This window comes from Petaurus breviceps, unplaced genomic scaffold, assembly GCF_028583685.1.
Source record: "Petaurus breviceps papuanus isolate PSGF00001 unplaced genomic scaffold, PetGlider_PUasm1.0 177, whole genome shotgun sequence".
Taxonomy (NCBI): domain Eukaryota; kingdom Metazoa; phylum Chordata; class Mammalia; order Diprotodontia; family Petauridae; genus Petaurus; species Petaurus breviceps.
In genome coordinates, this window is record NW_027185776.1 from 5,370,072 (window position 1) to 5,392,677 (window position 22,606).

General features: G+C 39.2%; 3 protein-coding genes across 7 annotated transcripts in view; 1 reads left to right on the plus strand and 2 right to left on the minus strand.

Moving 5' to 3' along the window:
* Positions 1-15,786, minus strand: part of LYSET (lysosomal enzyme trafficking factor) — a 389,296-nt gene extending 373,510 nt beyond the window's left edge. The window contains exon 1 of the mRNA XM_069086042.1: positions 15,781-15,786. The gene's annotated coding sequence lies outside the window, so the exon portion shown is untranslated. The remainder of the gene's footprint in view (positions 1-15,780) is intronic.
* Positions 1-15,792, minus strand: part of UBR7 (ubiquitin protein ligase E3 component n-recognin 7) — a 442,484-nt gene extending 426,692 nt beyond the window's left edge. Inside the window, exon 1 of the mRNA XM_069086029.1 lies at positions 15,783-15,792. The gene's annotated coding sequence lies outside the window, so the exon portion shown is untranslated. The remainder of the gene's footprint in view (positions 1-15,782) is intronic.
* ITPK1 (inositol-tetrakisphosphate 1-kinase) overlaps positions 1-22,606 on the plus strand; it is a 394,723-nt gene that overhangs the window by 268,378 nt on the left and 103,739 nt on the right. For all 5 annotated transcript variants that reach the window (XM_069086036.1, XM_069086031.1, XM_069086033.1 and 2 more), the window contains exons 6-7: positions 11,528-11,626; positions 12,171-12,211. In XM_069086036.1, coding sequence (XP_068942137.1) covers positions 11,528-11,626; positions 12,171-12,211 — 140 coding nt within the window. The remainder of the gene's footprint in view (positions 1-11,527; positions 11,627-12,170; positions 12,212-22,606) is intronic.

A 22,606-nucleotide genomic window follows, 5' to 3' on the forward strand; every position in this document is an offset into this window, starting at 1 on the left:
AACTCCTTCGTTAGGAGGTAGCCCTCCTGTAATTAATTTTGGAGTCTCGAAGCTCTAATGCTATCCACTAAGGCATTCAACCAACTAGCATTTCTTAAACAATCAACCAGGTATTTATTAAGTACTTACTGTATAGGCTGTAGGAAAGCAAATAACAGAAGTGGGCATTATCTCTTCCTCCTTTATGATACACCATCTCCGACTTCTTTTCCTTTTTACTGGCTATCTTCCATATGTGGAATGCACTCCCTTCTTCTACCATGTAGAATCATCTCTTCCATTAAAATATTTTATCATTCTTTCATGAATGTTCCAATTAGCTGAGCTTCCAAAAGTCTTTCCTGGTTCCCTTAACCGCTAATGCCTTCTGTCTTAAATTACCCTTAATTACTCTGTGTGTGTATGTATTTATTAGATTCTTATGTATGCAGTGTACAATTTATATATTTTATATTATATATTTTTTTTATTCTTCTCTTTCTCAAAATTTATATATATTTTATATATATAAAATCTCCGTTTTGTAAGCTCATTGCATCTCCATCAAAGCAGGAAACAGAGGTTGGGACCAGGCACAGTGTTAGGTACTGGAGATACAAAGACAAAAGTGAAAAGCCACTACTTTTTTTTTCCTAATGTTTTTCCAATTACATGTAAAAATCATTTTTAACATTTTTAAAAATTTTGAATTCCACATTCTCTTTATCACACGCCTTCTTGAGGTGAAGCACTTTGGTATAGATTGTACTTGTACAGTCATGCAAAACATATTTCCATATAAACCATGTTGCAAAAGAAAACAGAGACCCCCCCCCAAAAAAAAAAAAAACCAAGAAAAATAAAGTTTTTAAAAGTATGCATTGATCTGCATTAAAATTTCATTAGTTCTTTCTCTGGAGGTGGCCAAAGCCCCTTCTTTTGAAGTGCTTACAATCTACCTGGAGAAGATAATGTGTATCTATAGGGTAGGTACAATACAGATAACAAGACAAAGAATAGTGATCTGCACTTGTGAAAGAAATACCTATACCTACCTGTAGATCGGGAACCTTGAAATACTGAAACACCTAGTATCTGACTTAAGTGGAGTAATTTTTAAAAATAATATCATTACAAATAGCATCTTCTTCTTGCTAGTGTGTAGGTATACTTTGTGGAGAGAAAAAGGGTTATATATGGAATGTGTGTGTCTCTCACACATACACACATTTTATTTATATATACATATATAAATGTATATTATACATATATACACACATTTTTATATATGATGTATGTATCTGTTTTAGAATTTCTATGTAACTGTTGAAAAACTTTCCATTTCACTTGGGTGTTTTAGGGTGCTCATGCTGTGAGTAAATGCAGCCATCTGATCTGTGCAGCCTAATCATTCACCATTTATCTGGTGGTGGTAGCTACCCAAAGGCCAAGCTTTTCTCTGAAAAGAATCATAGATTTGGATCTGGAAAAATACTTTCCAGGCCATCAAGTCCAACCTTCTTATTGAGGCTCGGAAAGTTTAAGTAACTTGCCCAAGATCACATAGGTAGTAATTAGCAGAGCCCAAAGTTCATAATGAGGCTTTCTGACAATAAATCCATCATTCTTTCCAGTATACCACATCCCAGCTTGAAAGTTGGCACTCCTACTGCAAAATAAAAGCCTGGTAAATTTCTGGTTCACATTTCTGATGTCAAAAGATATCTAACATGGTACTCCTTGCAGTGATAAAGTTTCTTGATTATTTTGATAATTTTTTTTTCTTTTAAAATGGAGTAAAAGCTAAAAATCCTTTTGGAGTTTCAGTCCCACCTTTTCCTGTGCATGGTCTAATAGCAAAACATTGTATCCCATTACCCAGTGGAATAGGGATGTTTCCTGCCATAAAAAAAACATCTAACCTCTGGGGACTAGGGACTATTTGACAGCCCAGGAAAGGGGAGTTGAATCCTAGGTTTTTGTACAGCAGTAGCTAAAAACAGAAGAGGGCTGTGACTTCTCTAGTACCCTGGCTATCTTCCATATGTGGAATGCATAGTGCCAACTGTTAAGTCCTTCCAGAATGTTTATTGTTAACTCCGTGAGAAATCTCTCCTTGTTATTGAACGCTGTGGTAGGGTAGCACCCAGGAGCAGTCTTAAGTTTCCCAAAGTTCAGGGAGACTGTTCAGTCTGGAGGGAACCTCAGAGTAGGAGTTAGGAGGTGCAGAAGGCTGTTACCTGTAGTAACTCCATTTGTGACCTCTTCTATTCAGGCACCAACTCTATCTTCTTATCCGTCTCACTCTCAGTTGGTATCAACTTGTCTGTTTTTTAAAAATAGAGGAGGAAACCAACCAACATGAACTCCTTTGATTCTTCTCTCAGTTTCTCAAAATTTTATCTTGTGCCTTTACTAATTCTTTACTATTTTTTTCTCCTTTCTTCTTTTCCCCTCTTTCTGAGGGAGAAAAATTCCTGTCCTCCCACCCCCTTTCTTCCTGAGGCTAATATCATCATTTATATAGCCTTTACCCACCTTCAGTTGGGCCTTTATCCATTATCTCCTCCTTCTTTTTTCTCTCTTCCTATAAAACGTTCCTAAGTTTTCCAGCAGTTGTTCTTTCTTCAAACTACTATTACCTCTTTTCTCCCTGTGCCTTAACTTCTAAATTTGTTACCTCCTCTGCTTTCTCACCATCTAGTTGCTATTTAATTGCCTCCACTCTGGCAATCTCTTTTGAGCCTTACTTTCTTAATCTGTAAATGTTTAAGCTGTCTACTTCACAGGGTTGTTGTGAAGAAAGTATTATATGAATGTGAGTTATGACTACTAGTAGTCTAATAGTACTGTTGCTCAGTCTGTGTCTAATTTTCATCTGTTTTATTTCTGTAATACCCCTAAATTCCATCATTTTCTCTCAATTCCCCTGCTACCACCCTAATTCAGGACTTTATTGCTTCTCATCAAGATTATTTTTTATATGTTCTGTATTCAGCTCCCTATATCTGGTGTTCTTCATAATTCTTCCTGTCCATGCTGCTAGATTTATCTAAAGCACTACTTTTGATCATATTCTACTATTTCTCCCCCACACACAAAAAAAACCCAAAACAAGACACAACCAACATGCTTCAGTGAGTCCCCATTGACTACCACCTTTTCCCTGAAATTTCTCTTGATCCTCCTGAGTGGAAGAGAACTCTTCCTCCTTTGTTAATAACCTTTTCTTAGCACTAATATCATTCTGTTTTATATTATACAAAAGGTATCCCAATAGTCTTAGTGGAGTTTTAAGCTTAAAACTAGACTACAACTTCTGGGGCACCTGATAGGTATTACATCTACCACTAGGTGATGAGCTCCTTGAGGACAGACATAGCACCATTATTCATCTGCCATAGTGCCTTGGCCTAATCATTTGATAGTTCTTAGTTGAGTTGAATAAACTGGAATAAGTCCCCTAATCTCTCACTTCTCTTTAGAGTAAAATGAGCAAACAAGAACCTATTTCTTGGGGGTTGACAGCAGGGTTTTTTTGGGGGGGCATATAGAAATATTGAAGTATTGATGATAACATTCTGTAGTAGAGGGTGGTAGAATCTTCAGGAGAAGCTGACTGTTGAAAACACTATAGAGGAGACAGATTTTTGTCTTTGGCCACCCAGAAGGCTCCATGCTGTAGACCCTATTTCCTGTGGACTGGCTTTTCTGACTTTACTCTTGGTTTGTCCTTCTCTGACCTTCTCTCTCATCAGAATATTTCTGTTCTTTTAGAAGACTGCTAGACTTAACTGTCAGACGTTGGCCTCAGTGACTGGTCCTTCTGATAAACTTACCCATGCTGAAGTGTTCTTGAGTGAATATGAGCCAATGAACATATTTCCTTGTATGTTATCCTTGGAACAGTCATTATGCTTAGTCTGTGAATGCCATGACCCATTTCTATGAGCTTGTTGGTACTCTCCCATTTATTATTCACTGTCTAATACTTAACATAGCTTCCTCTGCACTCCCACAGGACCATGGGACTTGGAGGTGGGGGGAATACTAACTGCTTTTCCTAACTCAATTCAGATATGATGGGACTTTCAAAGCTAGAATAGAAATTATATAACTGGAATGTTCAATCCCTGTATATGTATCAAGTACCCTCTCTTATCAGAGCACTTTTTGCTTTAGATAGCTGTTATGAGCTTCTTGAAGGACATTTGAATGTAAAAATCAGGGCATCTCATGAGATTCAGTACTGACATTCATGCTGACTCTTGATTCCTGAGCAAGGAGGTATTTTAAGGATAGTAGTAAGAACTCACATATCCTTTTAGTCATCAGAGACACAGAAGCACATTTCTCTGAAGAGGAAAGGAATTGATTTGGGGGTGGGGGAGAGGTTGTTCTTAAAGGTAAGGAAAAACCCAGAAAGAGTGTTCAGTTCTTGTGTTCTACAAATGTAAGTAATGTAAATGCTAGGTATTCTACTTACCAGACTCCAAAGCTATATGGTAAAAGTTAATATGACTCTTGGAAGCCATAGCTTTATCTCAAGACCGATAAGATCAGAATCAGTATAACATTGAGGCTAGAGTCAAGTTAACAAGCATCCACTCTGTTAGGCACTAGTCTGAAGAGCTGGCCTCAGAGCCAGGAAGACCAGGGTTCAAGTCTTGCCCCTGACAGATATTGGCTGTTTAATACTAGAAAAGTCATTTAACTTCTCAGTACTCTCTAAGACTATAAACTGTGGAGAAAGTTCCAACCTGCATTGGTAAGGGCTGCTTCCTATACCAGAGAAAGCATAGGTCCACTTCCTTTCCCTGTTCCTATCTGTGATATTATGTTTTAGGAAGCATCTTGCTTACAACAGTCCAGTCTAGTGGAGGCATGAATTTTAGTATCGTTATTTAATTGAAAAGGAAAATGAAACCCAGAGACCTAAAGAGATTTGTCTATAATAACAGATCTAGTGGATACAGTATGCCCCTAAAGTCTTAATGCAATTTTAAGCTTTGATAGCTTAAAAATTTTAATAACTAACTAAGTTTAGGAGTTCAGACTCAAGTCTATGCTCTCAGATCCTAAGACCAACTCATCCTTTCCCCTCTGCATTATGTTCCATTTACTTCTGAGCTCTGGTTTGCAATTCATTTGTTTCTTGGATATTCGAGGCCTTCTTTGCAGTCCACCCCCCACCCAGTTTGCAAGAGTCCTTGAAGATTCTTGGAGGAAATGCTCTTTGTGAAAAAGCATTGGGACTATCTAGGCAGTCTTTTCTGTGTCTTTTTAGGTTCCTCCAGCTTTGTGGCTTCCCAGGCAATCCTATGTGTCTAAAAATACCAGTTAGATATAGGGCAGGGGCACATCAGTTCTACCCACAGAAACGTCTCTGGCTTAAAGGTAAAACAGAGTTGTTGTTTTTTTTTGTTTGTTTGTTTTTGTTTTTGAAAAAGGAATATATGTAATAACAAAAGGGAAGCATCCCATATGATTGAATTTTCTTCCAAACAATTCAACCCATGGGATCCCCATGGTGGATTCATATAATTCTAAGGGCAACTAAGAATCTCACTTTGCATAAAGAAATTAGGAATTCCAAAAGGTAGAGATGAGGAGGGAGAGTACATTTCAGACCCAGGGGACAGACAACCCTATGCCTATATCTACTATTCTCTCTTCCTGTGTACCGTTAGAGTAGAAGTCACTTGCCCAAGGTTGCACACGTATTTACTGTCAGAGCTTAACTCAGTCCCAGATCTTCGAATTTCAGTCCAGTGCTCTTTTTAAGTATACTACACTGTCCCCAGGGGCATGTAACCTATGCTAAAGCCCACACTTGTCCTTCCTTTGTCCTTGTCCTACCCCTGTCCCTTTTAATAATATAGCTCCTATTTAATGTATCAGTTTGGGATTTTTCAAACACTATGAGGTGTAAGTGGTATAAATATTATTCTGGTTTTATGGCTGATAAAACTCAGGCTAAGCCAAGTTAAATGACTTGATTAAGGTTACAAAGCAAGTTAAAATAGGGCAGGTACTCAAACACAAGTCCTTTGATTGAAATCTATGTGATTTGTATATCCTTTATATTATATTATATTCATCTGTATTCTGACATGTGACTAACTCTCAAGGGGTACACTTTTTACTCCTGTGACCTCTTTGAATGTTTACCAAATAGTAATAGAATAACTATTTCTTTTTTCTGTCTAGCCCTGTGTTAAATCTTTTTATTCTCCATCTCTTTTTCCCCAAAGTCATCACTTTTTTTTTTTGGAGGGGGGGAACGCAAGGCAGTTGGGGTTAAGTGACTTGCCCAAGGCCACACAGCTAGTTAGTGTCAGGTGTCTGAGGTCAAATTTGAACTCAGGTCCTCCTGACTCCAGGACCCTGTGCTCTATTCACTGTGCCACCTTGCTGCCCCAAAAGTCATCACTTCTATTTACTTTTTTTTTTCTTCCTGAGACTCTCTAATCCATGCCTCAAAAATGTTTTCCTCCTTCCATCCCTATCTCGTCTTTCCTTGTGAAAAAATGTGTAACCAGTCATCCAGAATTTCCCAACATCAGATGTTCTCCTCCTTAGCCCAGAAATTTTTGGCTACCACCCATTTTCCCACTGGCCTTTTGCCCTTCTCCTCACATTTCTACACTCTTCCTCTGCAAGCAACAGCAACTTTGACTTTAAACTCAGCATGGTATTGGTTTATAGAAAAAGCAAGAAATTACTTTTAAGGTACAGTGAATGTTGACATTTGGCAAGAATACCTTTGGGGATTTCTAATTAAACCCAGAGTTAATGGTGGTGACATAAAGAATATATGACTCAAAACTTTCACGGTTGGTCATTTAGACTGGCAACTAAGATTCTCCTTTTTTTTCCTTTAATTTTTATTGATATATTTTATTTTTATATCTTTTCCTTTACAGATGTACTTTTCACCTTGTAGCAGCAAGCACCCCAAGCATGTCCTCAGGGTTTGCTGCCCATACAGGTTCTTGGATCTGCTTTGTTAAAGGAAAGCAACTCAAAATGGGTTAACAAGATTACTTTAATCAGTCAGACATATATCGTTTACCTTGTTCAAGGGAAAAGGTCAGCACCCCGAGCTTCAAAGTATACAGGCAGAATTATCAAGACAGAAACAGATCAAGTACACAGATTTCCAAACTGTCCAACCATTACATCCATGCCCAGTCAACATCTGGGTTTCCACATCTGGGTTTTTCAAAGCCCGGGGGGCTCTGGACAACAGCTTCCCAGAATACAGATCAAATCACAGAACACTTCTCAAAGTGAGCCCCCAAAACAAAGCCTCACATCAGGGCTTATATAGCCTTCTTCTGGCTCAGAGAATGTAACAACCTTTTGGACCCACTGGCCAATCAAAAAATATCTACTGAAAAACAAGCCTCCCACCCCAGGCTCCAGGTGCACTTTAGCCTAGGGGCAGGGAAGATCTTTAAATTTGCATTTCCATTACACACCTTCACTCATCCACTTACACCTATTTAACTTTTTATTTTAACAAAGAAAAACAGTTGAGAGAAAACAACTTTCACAGACAGCATGTCAACATTCCAAACCCCAAGTTTCCCACTTTTCCTCAGGAAAGGAGAGAAGTGCATTTATTCTTCAGTTCTTGGGGGCCAAGATTGTTCAATACAGTTACAAAATATTTGGCTTCAATTTAGTGTTATTTCCATTTACATTTTTGTAGTCATTTGTGTGTATCGTTTTCCTGGTACTAATTACTTCATTCTGCATCAGTTTACACAAGACTTACCATGTTCTTCTGAATTCCTCCTATTCATCATCTCTTAAAGCACAACAATATTCCCTTATATTGATATTCTTTAATTTATTTCCTGTTCTTTGCTCTCACAAAACATGCTGTTATGAACATTCTAGTATTTATGAGAGCTTTCTTGCTGATTTTGAACTCATTGAGGCATATGCCCCAAGGTGGGATTTCTTTAGTCGAAGGCTATAAACCGATGACTTTCTCATCTAATTTCAAGTTGCTTTCTAGAATGGTTCTATTAATCCATAGTTCCACCAGTATTATATTACTGTGTCTTTCTTCCCACAATCCACACCAGCATTGATTTCCGTGTATGCATATTCTTTAGTTTGGTGGATGTGAGATAAAACCTTGGTCGGTTTAATTTACATTTTTCTTACTATTATTGATATGGAATAATCTTTCTCATGTCTATTGATAAGTTTATAATTAATTCAAAAACTGTCCTTTGACCATTTATCTTTAGCTCTGGCTTTTATATATTTTGTTATTTCTCTGTATGTCTTGAAAATTAAACTTTCAGAAATACTTAGTTCTTGGGGCGGCCAGGTGGCCCAGTGAGTAAGAGCATCGGCCCCGGTGTTGGGAGACCCGGGATCAGCTCTGGCCTCAGATACTTGGCACCCACACAAAAAATAACTGGCCGTGTAACCGTGAGCAAGTTACTTAACCCCAATTGCTTAAAAAAAAAAGGAAAAAAAAGAAATACTTAGTTCAATACTTTTTCCATATGAAAATTTTCTAATTCTAGATAAATTGATTTCATTTATACAGAAGCTTTTTTAATTTTATGGATTTGAAATTGCTTATTTTGTCTTCTATGATCACTTCTGTCCCCTGTTTGATTAAGAATTCTTCTTAACCATCCATAATTGTGAAGAATACTTCCTTATATTCTTGGGTAACTTTTTTTCATGATGTGGCCTTTTGCATTTAGTCATATATTCATTTGATACTCATTTTTGTTTATTTATACAACACTAGTATAAACCTATTTCCTGCCAAACTGCTTTCCAGTTGACCTACAATTTTTTGTTCAATGAGGAAGTCCTTTCCCAAGTTGTTTATGTATAGGAGTTTATCAGACATCACTGAGTTCAATTGTTTCTAATTATTTTATATCTAATCTATTCCAGATGAGATTCTGATGACACAGACTGTCAAGTACATTTAGTCAAATGTAGAATGCTAGTAAATATTTGTCTCAGCATGTTGATACAGCTCACATTTAGGTGAATGTTTCTTTGCCTCATTCCCTTTTCATCAGTTTTACCAGCTTCCTGAGTAATTTATTAGGGACTCTTGGTTGGAAGAAAGTTGGCTTACATCCCCCTGAAAGAGTGATTGATATCTTGGGAGCCCCACGAAGACCATGGGCGATGTTATTACCAGAGAATTCAGTTCCTTTCAATAAACATTTATTAAACACTTACTGTGTGCCAGGAACTGTACTAAGCACTGGGGATACAAAAAGAGGCAAAGGACAGTCCCTTCCCTAACAGACCTCACAGTCTAATGGGGAGAGAACATGTATATGAACAAACAAGCTACACAAAGGATAAATAGAAAGTCTGTTTGACAGAGGGAAGGCACTAGAATGAAGAAGGGTTGAGAAGGACTTCCTATAGAAGGTGAAATTTGAGTTGGGACTTCAAGAGAAAGCCAGGGAATCCAGGAGAAACAGGTAAGAAGGGAAAACAGCATTCCAGGCATATTTCAGACAGCCAGTGAAAATGCCAGGAGGTAGGCTATTGCTAGGGGAACTGCATCGAGGTCAGATTCGCTGGATCAAAGACTATTGTGTTGGGGAGTAAGGTGTAAGAAAAGTGGAGGGGGGGTGAGCACTTGGAACTGAGTGCTAATGAGAAGGTTTTGTGTCTGATCCTGGAGGTAATAGGAAACCACTGGAATTTCTTGAGTAAGGGAGTGTGACAAAGTCTGTCCTTTCAAGAATGCCCTCTGGTTTGAGTTGAACATTGCAGAAATTTTCCCTATCCTTAGTAGATAATCAGAGCAAAGACAATAAGTCCCTGAATGCTTTTCATTCCAGCTCCAGAGTTGTAGCCTCAAAAAAAACTGAATATAAATAAGGGCTGTTAACTTCTTAAGGTAAATTGGACTAGATCTGGGGTCACAGGCTAAGAAGTAATAACAGTTTTAATATTTTTAAATACAGTAAAATGTTTTAAAGATGTAAAAACTATCCTTATTTAACTTGTTGGCCTTACAAAAGAGGCAGTAGTTTGGATTTGGCCTGTTTACGCCTGCAGTAGATCATCTCTAAGGTTCCTTCCACCTCTGACCTTCTGTGAGCGAGCTAAAGGACATTAGCATTCAGCTTTGCAGGTGGAGCCAAGAGGCAACAGAGGAGTAGGCAGAAGTTCTGGGATTCCCTGGGAGCCAATATTGCGCTTCTCAAAAAAAAACAGTATTAAAATCACTTTGAGACTCTGGGCCAGAAATAAGAATAAGTAAACAGCAAGGGTCTTTTCCAGGTTCCAGGTTTCTCTGGGATGTATTGTATTGTACTTCTAATGTGCCTTTGTGAGGAAAACAGATGCTGGCAACTTGAATCAGTTTCCTGCAGACAGTTCAAAGAATGTTATTCAGTCTTTTTTAGTCGGTTGGTCACATCATGACCCCTTGTAGGGTTTTCCCAGCAGAAATACTGGGGTTGTTTGCCATTCCCTTCTCCAGCTCATTTTACAGATGAAGAAACTGAGGCAAACAGGGTTAAGTCACTTGTCCAGGGTCAGTTTAGTAGTCAGGTAGTATCTGAGACCATTTTTGAACTAAGAAAGATGAGTCTTCCTGAGTCCAGGCCTGGCATTTTATTCACTGTGCTACTTTGCTGCAAGAATCCTTTGCCTGGGGGCGGCCAGGTAGCACAGCGAGTAACAGCACCAGCTCCAGTGTCAGGATGACCTGGAGAAGGAATCCCAGGCTCAGACACTTAGCACCCACCCAGAAACACCTGGCCGTGTAACCTTGAGCAAGTTACTTAACTCCGATTGCTTAGGGGCGGTCAGGTGGCTCAGCGAGTAAGAGCCACCGGCTCCAGTGTTGGGATGACCTGGAGATCGAATCCCGGGCTCAGACACTCAGCACCACACCCAGAAATAACTGGCCGTGTAACCTTGAGCAAGTTACTTAACCCTGATTGCTTAAAAAAAAAAATCCTTTGCCCTAAACATTTCCAGAGACCATGGATTTACTGTAAACCTGTTCCTAGAGATCAAAAGCTTGGCTCTATATCACACTTGAAGTAGCAAAATGAAGTGCTAGGTTATGTCTTAACTATTGGGTAAGATTTAGTGGGAGAGGTGACATTAGAGTTAGGTAGGGTTTTATATTTATGGTTTATAAAGAACTACCTAAATTTTGTCTCCACACTTTGTGCCTATTAGTGCTCTGCACACAGTAGATGCTTAATAAATAAATGTGACATTTTTTTTTGGAGGGGGGAAGGTAGGGCAATTGGGGTTAAGTGACTTGCCCAAGGTTATATGGCTAGTTTTGTGTTAAGTGTCTGAGGCCGGATTTGAACTCAGGTCCTCCTAACTCCAGGGCCGGTGCTCTATTCACTGCACCACCGAGCCTCCCCAATGAGTGATATTTCTAATGAAATTTCTAATCATATTTCCAAGCACAAGTCAGAAAATCACATTTGTTTTCAACTAAGGCATGACCATCTGAGAGGAAAAAGAGTGCCTTGATAAACCTTTCTGTTTTTCTTTTGTCTTGTAGATGAACGGATCTGTTCCCCACCCTTCATGGAGCTCACAAGTGTGTGTGGAGAAGACACCATGCAGCTTCTGGAGAAGAATGGACTGGCCTTCCCATTCAGTATGTAAATATACTTTGCATGATCCCAGAAATATGCATATTGCATGCAATGCCTTTTTCAAAAATGCTGCAAATTTGCTCTAAGCCTGATTTTTCTTCCTAGAGTCTTCTGGTTCTAGACTAATGGATCACATTGTTCAGTGGAATAACATTCCTATCTTGGGAGTGACCATTCGTAATTTGGTGACTTTTTTTGGTGGCACTGAGATCATTTTAAAAGGGAACAGGGATCTGATACTTTTTCAGACATGTGGGGGGCAATCTTCCTCATGATCTGCATTAGTGACTGATTAAGTGATTTGCAAGGAACTCAATTTTTGTTGGTAATATTCTCAGTTTTTGTTGGTAATATTCTGTATGTGGAATTCTTAGACAATATTGTAAGCCCCAGGTATTTCTCCTACCGAAGGCTAAAAACATTTGAGATATTATCTGGCATTTATAAATTCTCCTGGTCATGAGACAATGTGTCTCCTGGTCATTTTAGTCACCTTCTGTAATGATTTCATTCATTCCTTTTTTTGTTTCTTTCCCTTGCTGATAGTTTGCAAAACCAGAGTGGCCCACGGCACCAACTCTCATGAGGTGAGTGAAAGACTCTGTGTGTGTGTGTGTGTGTGTGTGTTTGAGCATGCTTGTGTGGGCATGTACCTGCACACACATTCTTTCTCCCTCTTCCTTTCCCTCTCCCTCTCCTGTTCCTACCTGAAACTTCACTTTTCTTTAGTTCTAGGTCTGACAATGAGCATTTACCAGGGTGAGAGTCTTACAGTCATTATAGTCTTGGACTTCAGTCATTTCTGCACTGATAGCTGGGAAGTGATTTCCATGTGAGGCCTTCTATCACCTACTTTGGGTCACCAACTTTAGAAATAACAACGTATTAAGTCAACCTCAATGCTTTATTTTATCCTGAAATTGGATCAATGGGGAAATAGAGAGAGGTTAGGAGAACCAGTCATTCTATTTTCAAGCTGGAAAATTACAGTTCCTTTTCTTTTCTCTTTCTGATTTTCTCTGTTGCTCACTCCACAAGTTCATTTTGAAAATCTATTAAGTAGCAAGAACTGTACTGGGTCCTATTGAGGAGATTCTCAAATTTTGAGTCCTTACTCTCATAAAGTGACAGTCTTGTTGAAGAGACATGACTGACAGACAAGGGATAATTTGAGAACAGCAGAAGACAGGCTCTATTTAGATGGGCAGGGCAGGGAGGAGGAACTGTGCAGTGAATAGCAAACCTCGAAGTTAAGAAAGACCTAGTTCAAGTCCTTTTTGGAGAGGTCACATTAGCTCTTGGTGCCCCGGGATATTCTTTTTTTTTTTTTTTTTAAAGCAATAGGGGTTAAGTAACTTGCTCAAGGTTACAAGGCCAGTTATTTATGGGTGTGGTGCTGAGTATCTGAGCCCGGATTTGATCCAGGTCATCCCGACACTGGAGCCGGTGCTCTTACTCGCTGAGCCACCTGGCCGCCCCTACCCCGGGATATTCTTAAGTGTACAGAGTTTAAAAGCAGGTGCTGATTATTGTATTGGTCGAGGGAGTTTCCTCCTTGGCTGTTCCCTTTCCCAGTGAAATCACAGATCTTATTCCAAGCAAAAATACATACATACATACATATATACATATATACATACATCTCCCTTTCCTAGTGTCTAACTCTACATATGTATCAATCAATAAGAGTATGAATAGTATATATACACTAACCATACATGCACACACATACATAAACACACACACCTGCACCTCAAGTATAAGGTAGTGGAGTATAAACTTTGAGTGCTTGAGGACTTAGGAGACAGGAGAGATAAGAGGGAAAGGCTTTATATATGAGGTAGAGGAGCATTTGAAGAGGGAAGGGGCAATGAGAAAAATATTCCAAATCGGTAATCTTATGAATTATGTCAGAAAAAGATTCTAGAGATCACCTGGTTCAGTCCTCCAGGTTAGGAAACTGGAGGCTTTGAGGAGCAAAGTGCCATGGCTAGCACATAGCAGAATTGGGATTCAAACCCAGGTCCTAAGGCTGTAGAATCAGTACTTTTCCCACTGTGCCTTAAAGGACAGCATGAGCAAAGGCCTGAGGAAAGAGTTTTTGTGGATATGTGGGAGATGTGGAGAATATAAACTTGAAAGTGTCATGACTCACATATACATAGTTTGCAGGAAGAAAGTTCTTTTGATTTTCCTGGGTAGCAGGATTGGCATTTGGACAGCCACCCCCAGTTCACTTTGTATAGCCTTCATAAAAAGCTCCAGTGGCCCAGGGGGCATCTTCCAGCCCTAATGATACCAGGCACTTGTCACCAAAGTGGTGATTAGATGAAATTAGCTCAAGGATAGGGAGGGAAAACTTTGTAGCATGGGCCTTAATTGGCTCACTGTCCTCTCTGCAGAGCTGTAGTTGGATGTAAAGTTCTATTCTGAATCCAATTAGAGGAGTGTTCAGCAACTGCAGCCCTCTTCTCCTGTTCAGAAGCTGCCTGGAGAGCATTCTGAGGAATTCTGGGGGCCTCCACCTTCTAGCTTATTAGTAGAAAGGGTACAGCTCAAAATCTGTCAGGCACTAGCTGTCATAGGCTCCAGGTATCTGCCTCTTGCCCCTCTGTTTGCCTTTTTCCTTCAGACCCTCTGACTTCTCTTGTCCTGAGGGTGGTTTTAGACCCCTTGTGCGGGAGTAGGCAGGTTTTTGGAAGTTTCAGAGCCAATCAGAAGACTGAATTTGTTGACAGGGTTATTTACATCCAGTACTTTTTCTGGGTCTTGTCAAAGTACTTTTCCTTCACATCAGCACTTCAGATATCTTCTCTTTGATTGGTGTGGTGTACAATAGCCTGTCCAGTGCAATCAGGAATAAGAATAATAGCTAATATTTATATAGAACCTACTATATTCCAGGCACTAGAATATTTACAGATATTTTGTTATTTTGATCCTTGCAACAACCCTGGGAGATTACATACTGTCATTATCATCCTTATTTTATAGATGAGAAAACTGAGACAGAGGTTAATGACTTGCTCAGGGTCACATAAAAAGTAAGTGTCTGAGTCTGGATTTGAACTCAGGTCTTCCTGACTTTGGACCTGGCACTATCTAGCTGTCCTTCACCAAATATGTTTGTTTGCTGTGACCAAAAAAAATCAGGACTTTCTGATTTGGACAGCTTCTCGAAAGTCACCTAGCCAAATCACCCCATTTAAGCAGATACCCCTCTCCATCATCCAAGAAATTATTATCCAGCCTTAGTTCCAAGATCTCCAGTGATAGAGGACCCATTGCCTTCCTTGGCAGTCCATTCCATTGTTGAATAGCACTAATAACATGAGATATAACCAGTATAAATGTAAAGTTCTATATTTGAGGTTCGAAAAAATCACCTTTACAGGCACAGCATGGGGAAGGCTTGGCTAGTTCCTCCAAAAAAAGATTTGTGGGTTATAGTGGACAGCAAGCTCGCAGTGTGGTAGCATATAAAGCTAAGGCAATGTTAGGTCTCATTAAGCAAGCCAGAATGTCCTGAACAAGAGAGATGATAGATGCTTCTCTGCTCTGACCTAGTCAGACCACATATGCAGGGTGATGTGTCATTCAGAGTGCCATGTTTTAGGAAGGACATTGATGAATTGGACCTTGAGCAATACTACGTTCAAAAGGGTTATAGAGTGGGTATTCTCAGGCAAGTGCTGTTTTGACCAGATGGTTTCTGAAGAACAGTGTGATTCCATGGATAGAGGGCTTGATTTAGAGTGAGGACCTAGATTAAAATCCAAACTCTACCTCTTACTACGACCTCTGCAGATCTCTACAAGTTTCTTAACTCCTCATTTGCAAAATTAAGAACTCAGTCATACTGAACTTGGGTGCTGTCCAAAACTCCTTGTAGCTCTCCTTAAGTCTATACCTTTAAATCTGGAATTTGGTGAATTTTTTGTTAAATTGAGGGCAACTCTTCCTGGAAGATTTTGGATTTCTGTGATCCTCTGAAATTTTCTTTCCATTGAGCCAGACTGTTCCTTCTGTTGCAGTTAGGAGCCAATTACAACAAGCCTCTTATATATGTTCCTTTTACAGTCTTTTGGGTGCTTGAAATCACCCCTCACATCTTCCCTTCTTCTGCATAAACATTTCTGTCTCTTCATTTCAGGTCTTCCCCATGTACCTGGTATACAATCCTCTCACTATCCTACTTACTCCTATTTCAAAACATTCCATTGTGTCAATATCCTTCCTATGGGGAAAAAAAGGTGATACTTAGAACTATATATAATACTGTAGTTTTATCTTTAAGTCAGTGTGTAGACCATCATTTCCCTCATCCTGGACACTATTCCTCCATTGATGTAGCCCATTGTCTTATCTGCTGGTGATGAGCAGATCTCTTAAATTTGTCTTGGCTGCTCCTTAGATGTTGGTCTCTCACTTGGGCCTTACTTGAAAATTTTTCTCTTTGGCAGGCCCTGTAGAAATGTGTGTTCATCTATCATAGCCTTTGAGGGAAGAGGATCAAATATTACAGTGGTTAGAATATAAGCTGTACCTTTCTCCCAGAATTTTTTTTTAAATTTAAAAAAACCTGAGTATGGCTTATGGTCCTCTCAAACCTCACTCCCACACCACCCCACCCCCATGGCCACCTGCCCAATAAATCTGTTTGGGTTTTTTCCCCCTCCAGGATGATGTATTTCAGGGAGCATCCTATCTTGATACTCATTTCTACTCAGTGGTTTAAAGTTTCTATGGAAACCAGTGTCATTACTATGTGTGGATATACTTTATTCAGACGTTCCCACTTTGCTTTTTCATTTCTCCTGGGAGTAAGCCTCCAGTACAGGGAAAGGCACAGTATGAGAGACTTTGGGGCTTTAGTATCTGAAACCTTATGTAAAAGTTTATTCCCTTGATGACATCAGATATATGGGGTGATCCAGAACTAACATCACTTTGTTTCCTGAGCACATAGTGACTGAGAGCCAGCAGGTTTTGGTGGGAGTGATAATGATGAAAAAGATATTAATAGTAACATTTATGTGGCACTTAAAATTTTTCAAAATGCTTCCTGTACATTATCTCACTTGATCTTCACAATAACTTTGAGAAGTAGATTCCTACAGACATTGGATAGTACAGATGGGAAAACTGAGTCACTGAGAACTTAACTTGTACATGTTCCCACAATTAGGATATTGACACAATCACTCTTTTCAGTCTTTTTTTTCATGACACCAAGAGCACAGTGCCATACTTGGAGTCAGGGGCCATAGGTTCTCCACACTTAGTGACTTTATGAATCTGAACAAGTGACTATATCTCTGTGATCCTTAGTTTCTTCATCTGTAAATGAAGATAATGATACTTGTCCAATCTATCTTAATGGATCTCTGTAAACAATGTTCTTTGTTAAATCTTGAAATATTATGTAAATTTGAGTTATCCTCATCATCAGCACTCAACTTAAGAATTAGAGATACTTAGGGAACCTGAACCAGCATTCAGAGATGGCTGTGCATATGTTTTGAGCTAATGGTAATAAAATATTCACATTTTGTAGTTCCACAGTATTTATAAGATAATACTAGGGACAACAGAAGAGAAGTTAGAAAAGGGGAGATTTTTATTCAACATAACAAATAAGTTAATCTGCAAGCATTATATTAAGCAGCGTGCTTGATCCTGGAGATACAAAGAAAGGTAACCACACAGCCCCTGTCCTCTGGACAGGGCCGGACATGCAAACAACTATCTGGTTATTGTCCTTCCTTCTTAGAGGACCACAATTACATCACTATGCTAGAGTCAAGTTTCAGTGTTTCTGACTATGGCTGATCCAACCAATGTGAACTCAGAGTGCTCAACCACAGGTTGGGCACAAATAGTCCACGTCAACAGTTGGGGTGGATTCTCTAAATTTGCACAACTTTTGTTTCTTTTGAGCTACTTCAGTTCTGCTTTGCTTGTAGAGAACAGCACCTTCTCTGATGCGGGCACACCATACTGAGAGGTCCTGTGCCAGTGTCTCCCATGTCATTCAGTTCCAAAGTTTTAAGAGACACTTTGAGAGTGTCCTTGTATCACTTCCTCTGACTGCCATGTGAATGCTTGCCATTTGTGAGTTCTTCATAAAATAGTTTTTTTGGCAAGCGTACACATGAAACAATTATGTACATCCTGGTGAGAGAGAGTAGATGGAAGGTAATCCCAGAGGGAGAGCACCAGAAGTGGGGAGAATGGGCACTTAAAAGACTTCCTGCAAAAAGGAGAAGTTTGAGCTGAACTAAGAGTTAAATGGGTCATCTTGAGAGCTCAGTGGAGCAGTGGAAAGGGCCTGGAGTTAGGAGGACTCATCTTCTTTTTCAAATCTGGCCTCAGACATTTACTAGTTGTGTGACTCTGGGCAAGTCAGTTAACCCAGTTTGCTTCCATTGGCGCCAAATTTGGGAGGTGAATTGCCCACGTTCACACAGTGCCTACAAAGGACTAGAATAAATGCCTCCTAACATGCAGCATGGTCTGCAGATCACTCCAGTATCTCTGCCAAGAAAACCCCAATTGGGGTCATGAAGAGTCGGACACAATTGAACAACAACTGGGAGGTAGTGAATTTCTCCATTCCTGAAGATCTTTTTAGGAATGATTGGGTAAATTAGTTTTATTTAACTTTTCTCATATATAAAAGGGTTTCAGTTTCTTTTTTCTAATGAGGGTAGTGGTGAGAAGGAAAGAAGATTTTTGTTGATAGAAAAAAAAATTAATAAAAAAGGAGTGATTGGATGACCACTTGTTTGGGATGTAGTAGGAAGGGATTATTGCTTCAAATAATAGTTAAACTCAATGTTCCCTGATGTCCTTTCCAGTTCTAGGATTCTGATTTTATGCTAAACTGACTAGTATATTTAGCAGGAAGGCCTTACTTACTGCATGGGTGATCATGACCAAAACTCTTGCAACCCCTGTAAGCTATGGGTTTTAGGAACTACTTATGTTTTTCAACTGTGGACTTAATGAATGCTAAAGAACACATTTTTTTTCTTTTGCAATAATTTAAGCATATTTTTTCTTTTGTTAAAAGTGTACTTTTTTGTATCTACATGCCCTACCTGATCTTATCTAAACTCTGGATCAAGTAGCTTAGGAGAGGCGACATATACGCCATCTGTTGAATTGTAAGACATACATACCCATCATCCATTGATGGTATCTGTCACACTCTTGAGGGAGAAATAAGCTGCCATATACCTGTCTGTCTGTAATCTGTGCAGGCTCATTCATCCAGTGACTAACAAGGATTCTGAGGGTCCTTGCAAACAGTGCCTCCCAGAGTTGTGAAGATCCAGTGCTTAGCACACTGACCGGCAAGAAGTAGGTGCTGTATAAATGCTAGCTATTATCATTATTCATTAACATTAAATTTTTAAATTATAATTAAATTAAAAATAATTGATGTGTATATCACACTGCAAAGCCTGCCCAACAAAGCTTTATGTACTTTATCTCATTTAAGCCCCTAAAATAACTCTTTGAGTTAGATAGTACAACTTATAGGATTCCCCACTTTATAGATTAGGAGATTGAGTCTCAGAGAGGTTAAAATGATTCACTTAGGGTCACATAGCTAGTAAAATGTTGAATGCAGAATTTGAACTCAGGTCTCCTGACTTCAAATCCAAGAGTTAATCAAGGGGCATATATTAAGTGCTTACTATGTGCTTGACACTGTGCTGAGTCGTCAAGATATAAAGAAAGGCAAAAACAGGGTCCTGTAGCTAGTAATTGTAGAATGCTCTAAGGTTTGAAAAGTACTTTACCAATGTTCATTTACATATGCTAATTAGATCACAGCTATCATATAGGTGCTATCATTATTTTCATCTTACAGATTTGGGAACAGAAGTGCTGAGAGTTTATGTGGTCTGCTCAGTGTCACATAGCTAGGGAGTATCTGAGGCAGGATTTGAACTTGTGTTTTCCTGACTCTAAGTCCTGCATTCTGTGTTCCAGCAGTAAATGCAAATTGATCTTGGTTGATTACTTGGTTGTTCTGTAGTTTTAACATTTTGTGTTATGTGACCAGTTGAATTTAGTGAATCTAAGAGTGAATATGTCAGATCTTTCACTGTGCTTTTCCCCCAATCTTTAGATAGTGTTCTTTCTATTACAGTATACTACTGCCTTTATGATTCAGGCCAGATAAAATAAATAGTAGTAAATAGCAATATCCTCCCACAGTATAATGCTCTTGCCTTTTCATATTTCCTTTCTGTGGGTCAACATGTGCTAAGATCTCATCATTTTTGGAAACAGAATCATAGTATGTAGGAGCTGGCAGGCCATCATTAACTACAACCACCCTTGCTGTATGGAAGAGGATTAGCACCAAATTTGGGAGGTACATTGCCCACGTTCACACAGCACCTACAAAGGACTAGAATAGAATGCCTCCTAACATGCAGCATGGTCTCTTCTGCTTGAGGCTGTTTCATCTACCTACTTCCTATCACTCCCTCATTGTTTCCACCTGCTAACAGCCCGGTTTAATAGTTTAAAGATTTTTTGATAGTAATTTATTGGTCTAGGGACTTAGCTTGAATCTAAACTAAGGTCTGCAGGCTTAGGGACATCCTTTTTGAGATGAGAGAAAAGCATGTATATGTGTATATGCGCATGCTTACATGTTTGGAGAGTGGGAGAGGCAGTGGAGAGAAAGGGAGGAAGGAAGGAAAAAAGGAAAGGAAGGCCCTTTTTAGTATTTACTTAGTACCCTCCTTCCTTGTGTTTTTCTGGAGTATTTAATTTCTCAGAGAAAATGTAAAAGAATAGTTTTTAAAAGCTGAGCATTTTTCCCTGGTGCCTAATGTTCACTCTCAAATTATAATGGGCAATTGAGAGCAGTGAGTTTTTGTTCTGGTCCTGTCTCCACCCAACTTTTGTGATTCTAGTTACCTACTGGTTCCACTTACATGTCTATGAAATGGTAACCCAGTAAATCATGCTGGGTACCTAGGGATTTATATTCTCTAAGTTACTCTGCAATCCATAATTGTAAGAGAATTATTATTAATTCTGCAGCCATTATTAGAAATGGTCTGGTGTCCAGTGAAACAGACCTGCCAAGGTCTGACTCTCTCGGGATTTGGGTTCTATATTGTCTTGAGAGTTTCTAGATGTCTTGACATTAATCTTTTTGGTTTTGTTGCTTATCTCCCTTGTATGATGCTGTTTCTATTAGTGTAGTGTTCCATCTCATTGGACATTTTTTACTGGGCTTCCCCACTCCTGTGACTTAAAAATCAGCCCAGAGAATGCTGTGGTGACATATGAGGCCACATGTTGTTTGGAGTGATAAAAAAAAAAGTCTCAGATTTCCTGTTACACAAAGAAAGCTAGTGGTGTTTACTCTCATACTTAAAGCTTATAGACTCACTGGATATTAGAACCCAGAATATAGAAACTTGGAATTGAAAGGGACTAAAACAGAATGTTTTAACTCAAGAAAAAAAATAGATAATGGAATGTTAGCATTAGAAAAATTAGAATTAGAAGATCACCTCGTCTGATTCCCTCTTTATACCAAACCAAACTGGATTAAATGACATTAAACTGCCAAGCCACAGACTATGTTCCCTCATCCCATCTCCCCCATGCACACATATACTTAGATATGTTTATGTATTTTTAGATATATACAGAGACAAAATCCAGGTTTTATTTTGCTTTTTTAGCATCTGGGGGGGAAACCAATAAATAAAAAGTATTGTCTCAGTTACTCTGGGGAATTCTGACACTCTTGTTTTTTGAAGTAATATTCAAGTCAAGGAGTCTAGGCTTAGCAAAGCACTTTTAGTACCAGTACAGTTCAAACAGCTTGAGGCCCATAGAGCAACGATTCTCCTCTTCAGTGTGGACCTATTACTTTGCAGTTAACTGAAGACCAGGAAAACCTTTCTCCATTCAAGTCTTCCCCACAACAATCTAGTAGATCCTGGGGGAGTTCAAGTTTTGGCACATTCTGACCCCCAAAGTTAGAAAAGTTTTGATGATAAGTCCATCAGTGAACTGAGTTTCTCTTGTCCAAGGATCAGCGTGCTGACTGGATTCCACCACCATGTTCAGCCTGGCCCTGGTTGTAACCATGCCAATAAGTACTGAAAGACTAGATCCCCATGTCAGACTTCACATCCTAAAAAGGTCAAGGCATCCTGTGTCTGTCTGTCTATTTCTTTCCTTTCTCTTGTGGTGGCACCTCCCCCCCACGCACCTTGACCAAGTGAACGCATCAAAGAAGAAAACAGTATTTCCTGAGGATGATGCAAGAGGATTTGATTAGAAGCTATGTAATTAAACTGAAGAACAGTGGCAGGAATTTGGTGTGAAGGAGGCAGTTCTTCTGTATCATGAGGACAGCATTAACTATGTTGTGAGTGCCCAGCCAGGGCCACTTTATTTCTATGTTCTTTGGACTCGGATCCTCTTGTTTCCTAACCTCCTCTACCCTCATTATGTCACAGGTGCTCATCTAAACTTCATATTTACTTCTAAGTAGCTTAGTGTTTAATTCTTAGTAGGTGCTTAATAGAGGGTATTCTTAATTCTTAATATTAATATTAATAAAAATATTAATTCTTAATAGAAGGTATATCCTAAGGGAGAGTACATGAGAGAATAGCTGAAATCCTGATAAAGCAACATATAGTATGTATTTTATTCAGTGTTAGAGGCAGTATCAAGTAGTGACTGGGCTTGGAAACAGAAAGAAATGAGTTCAAATCCTTCCTCTGACATTTAATGACTGTATGAGTCTGGAAATCTGTGATCCTGTGGTCTGATGTGTTATAGAACGTCATCTTGGGAAGGAGCCTTGGAACATAGAATTAGGAGCTGGATGATAGCTTCTAATCCAGTCACTTTATATGTCAGGAAACTAAAGAACTAGAGAGAGTGGGGGACCCTTACAGAACCTTAGGGTTCCACAGAGATTC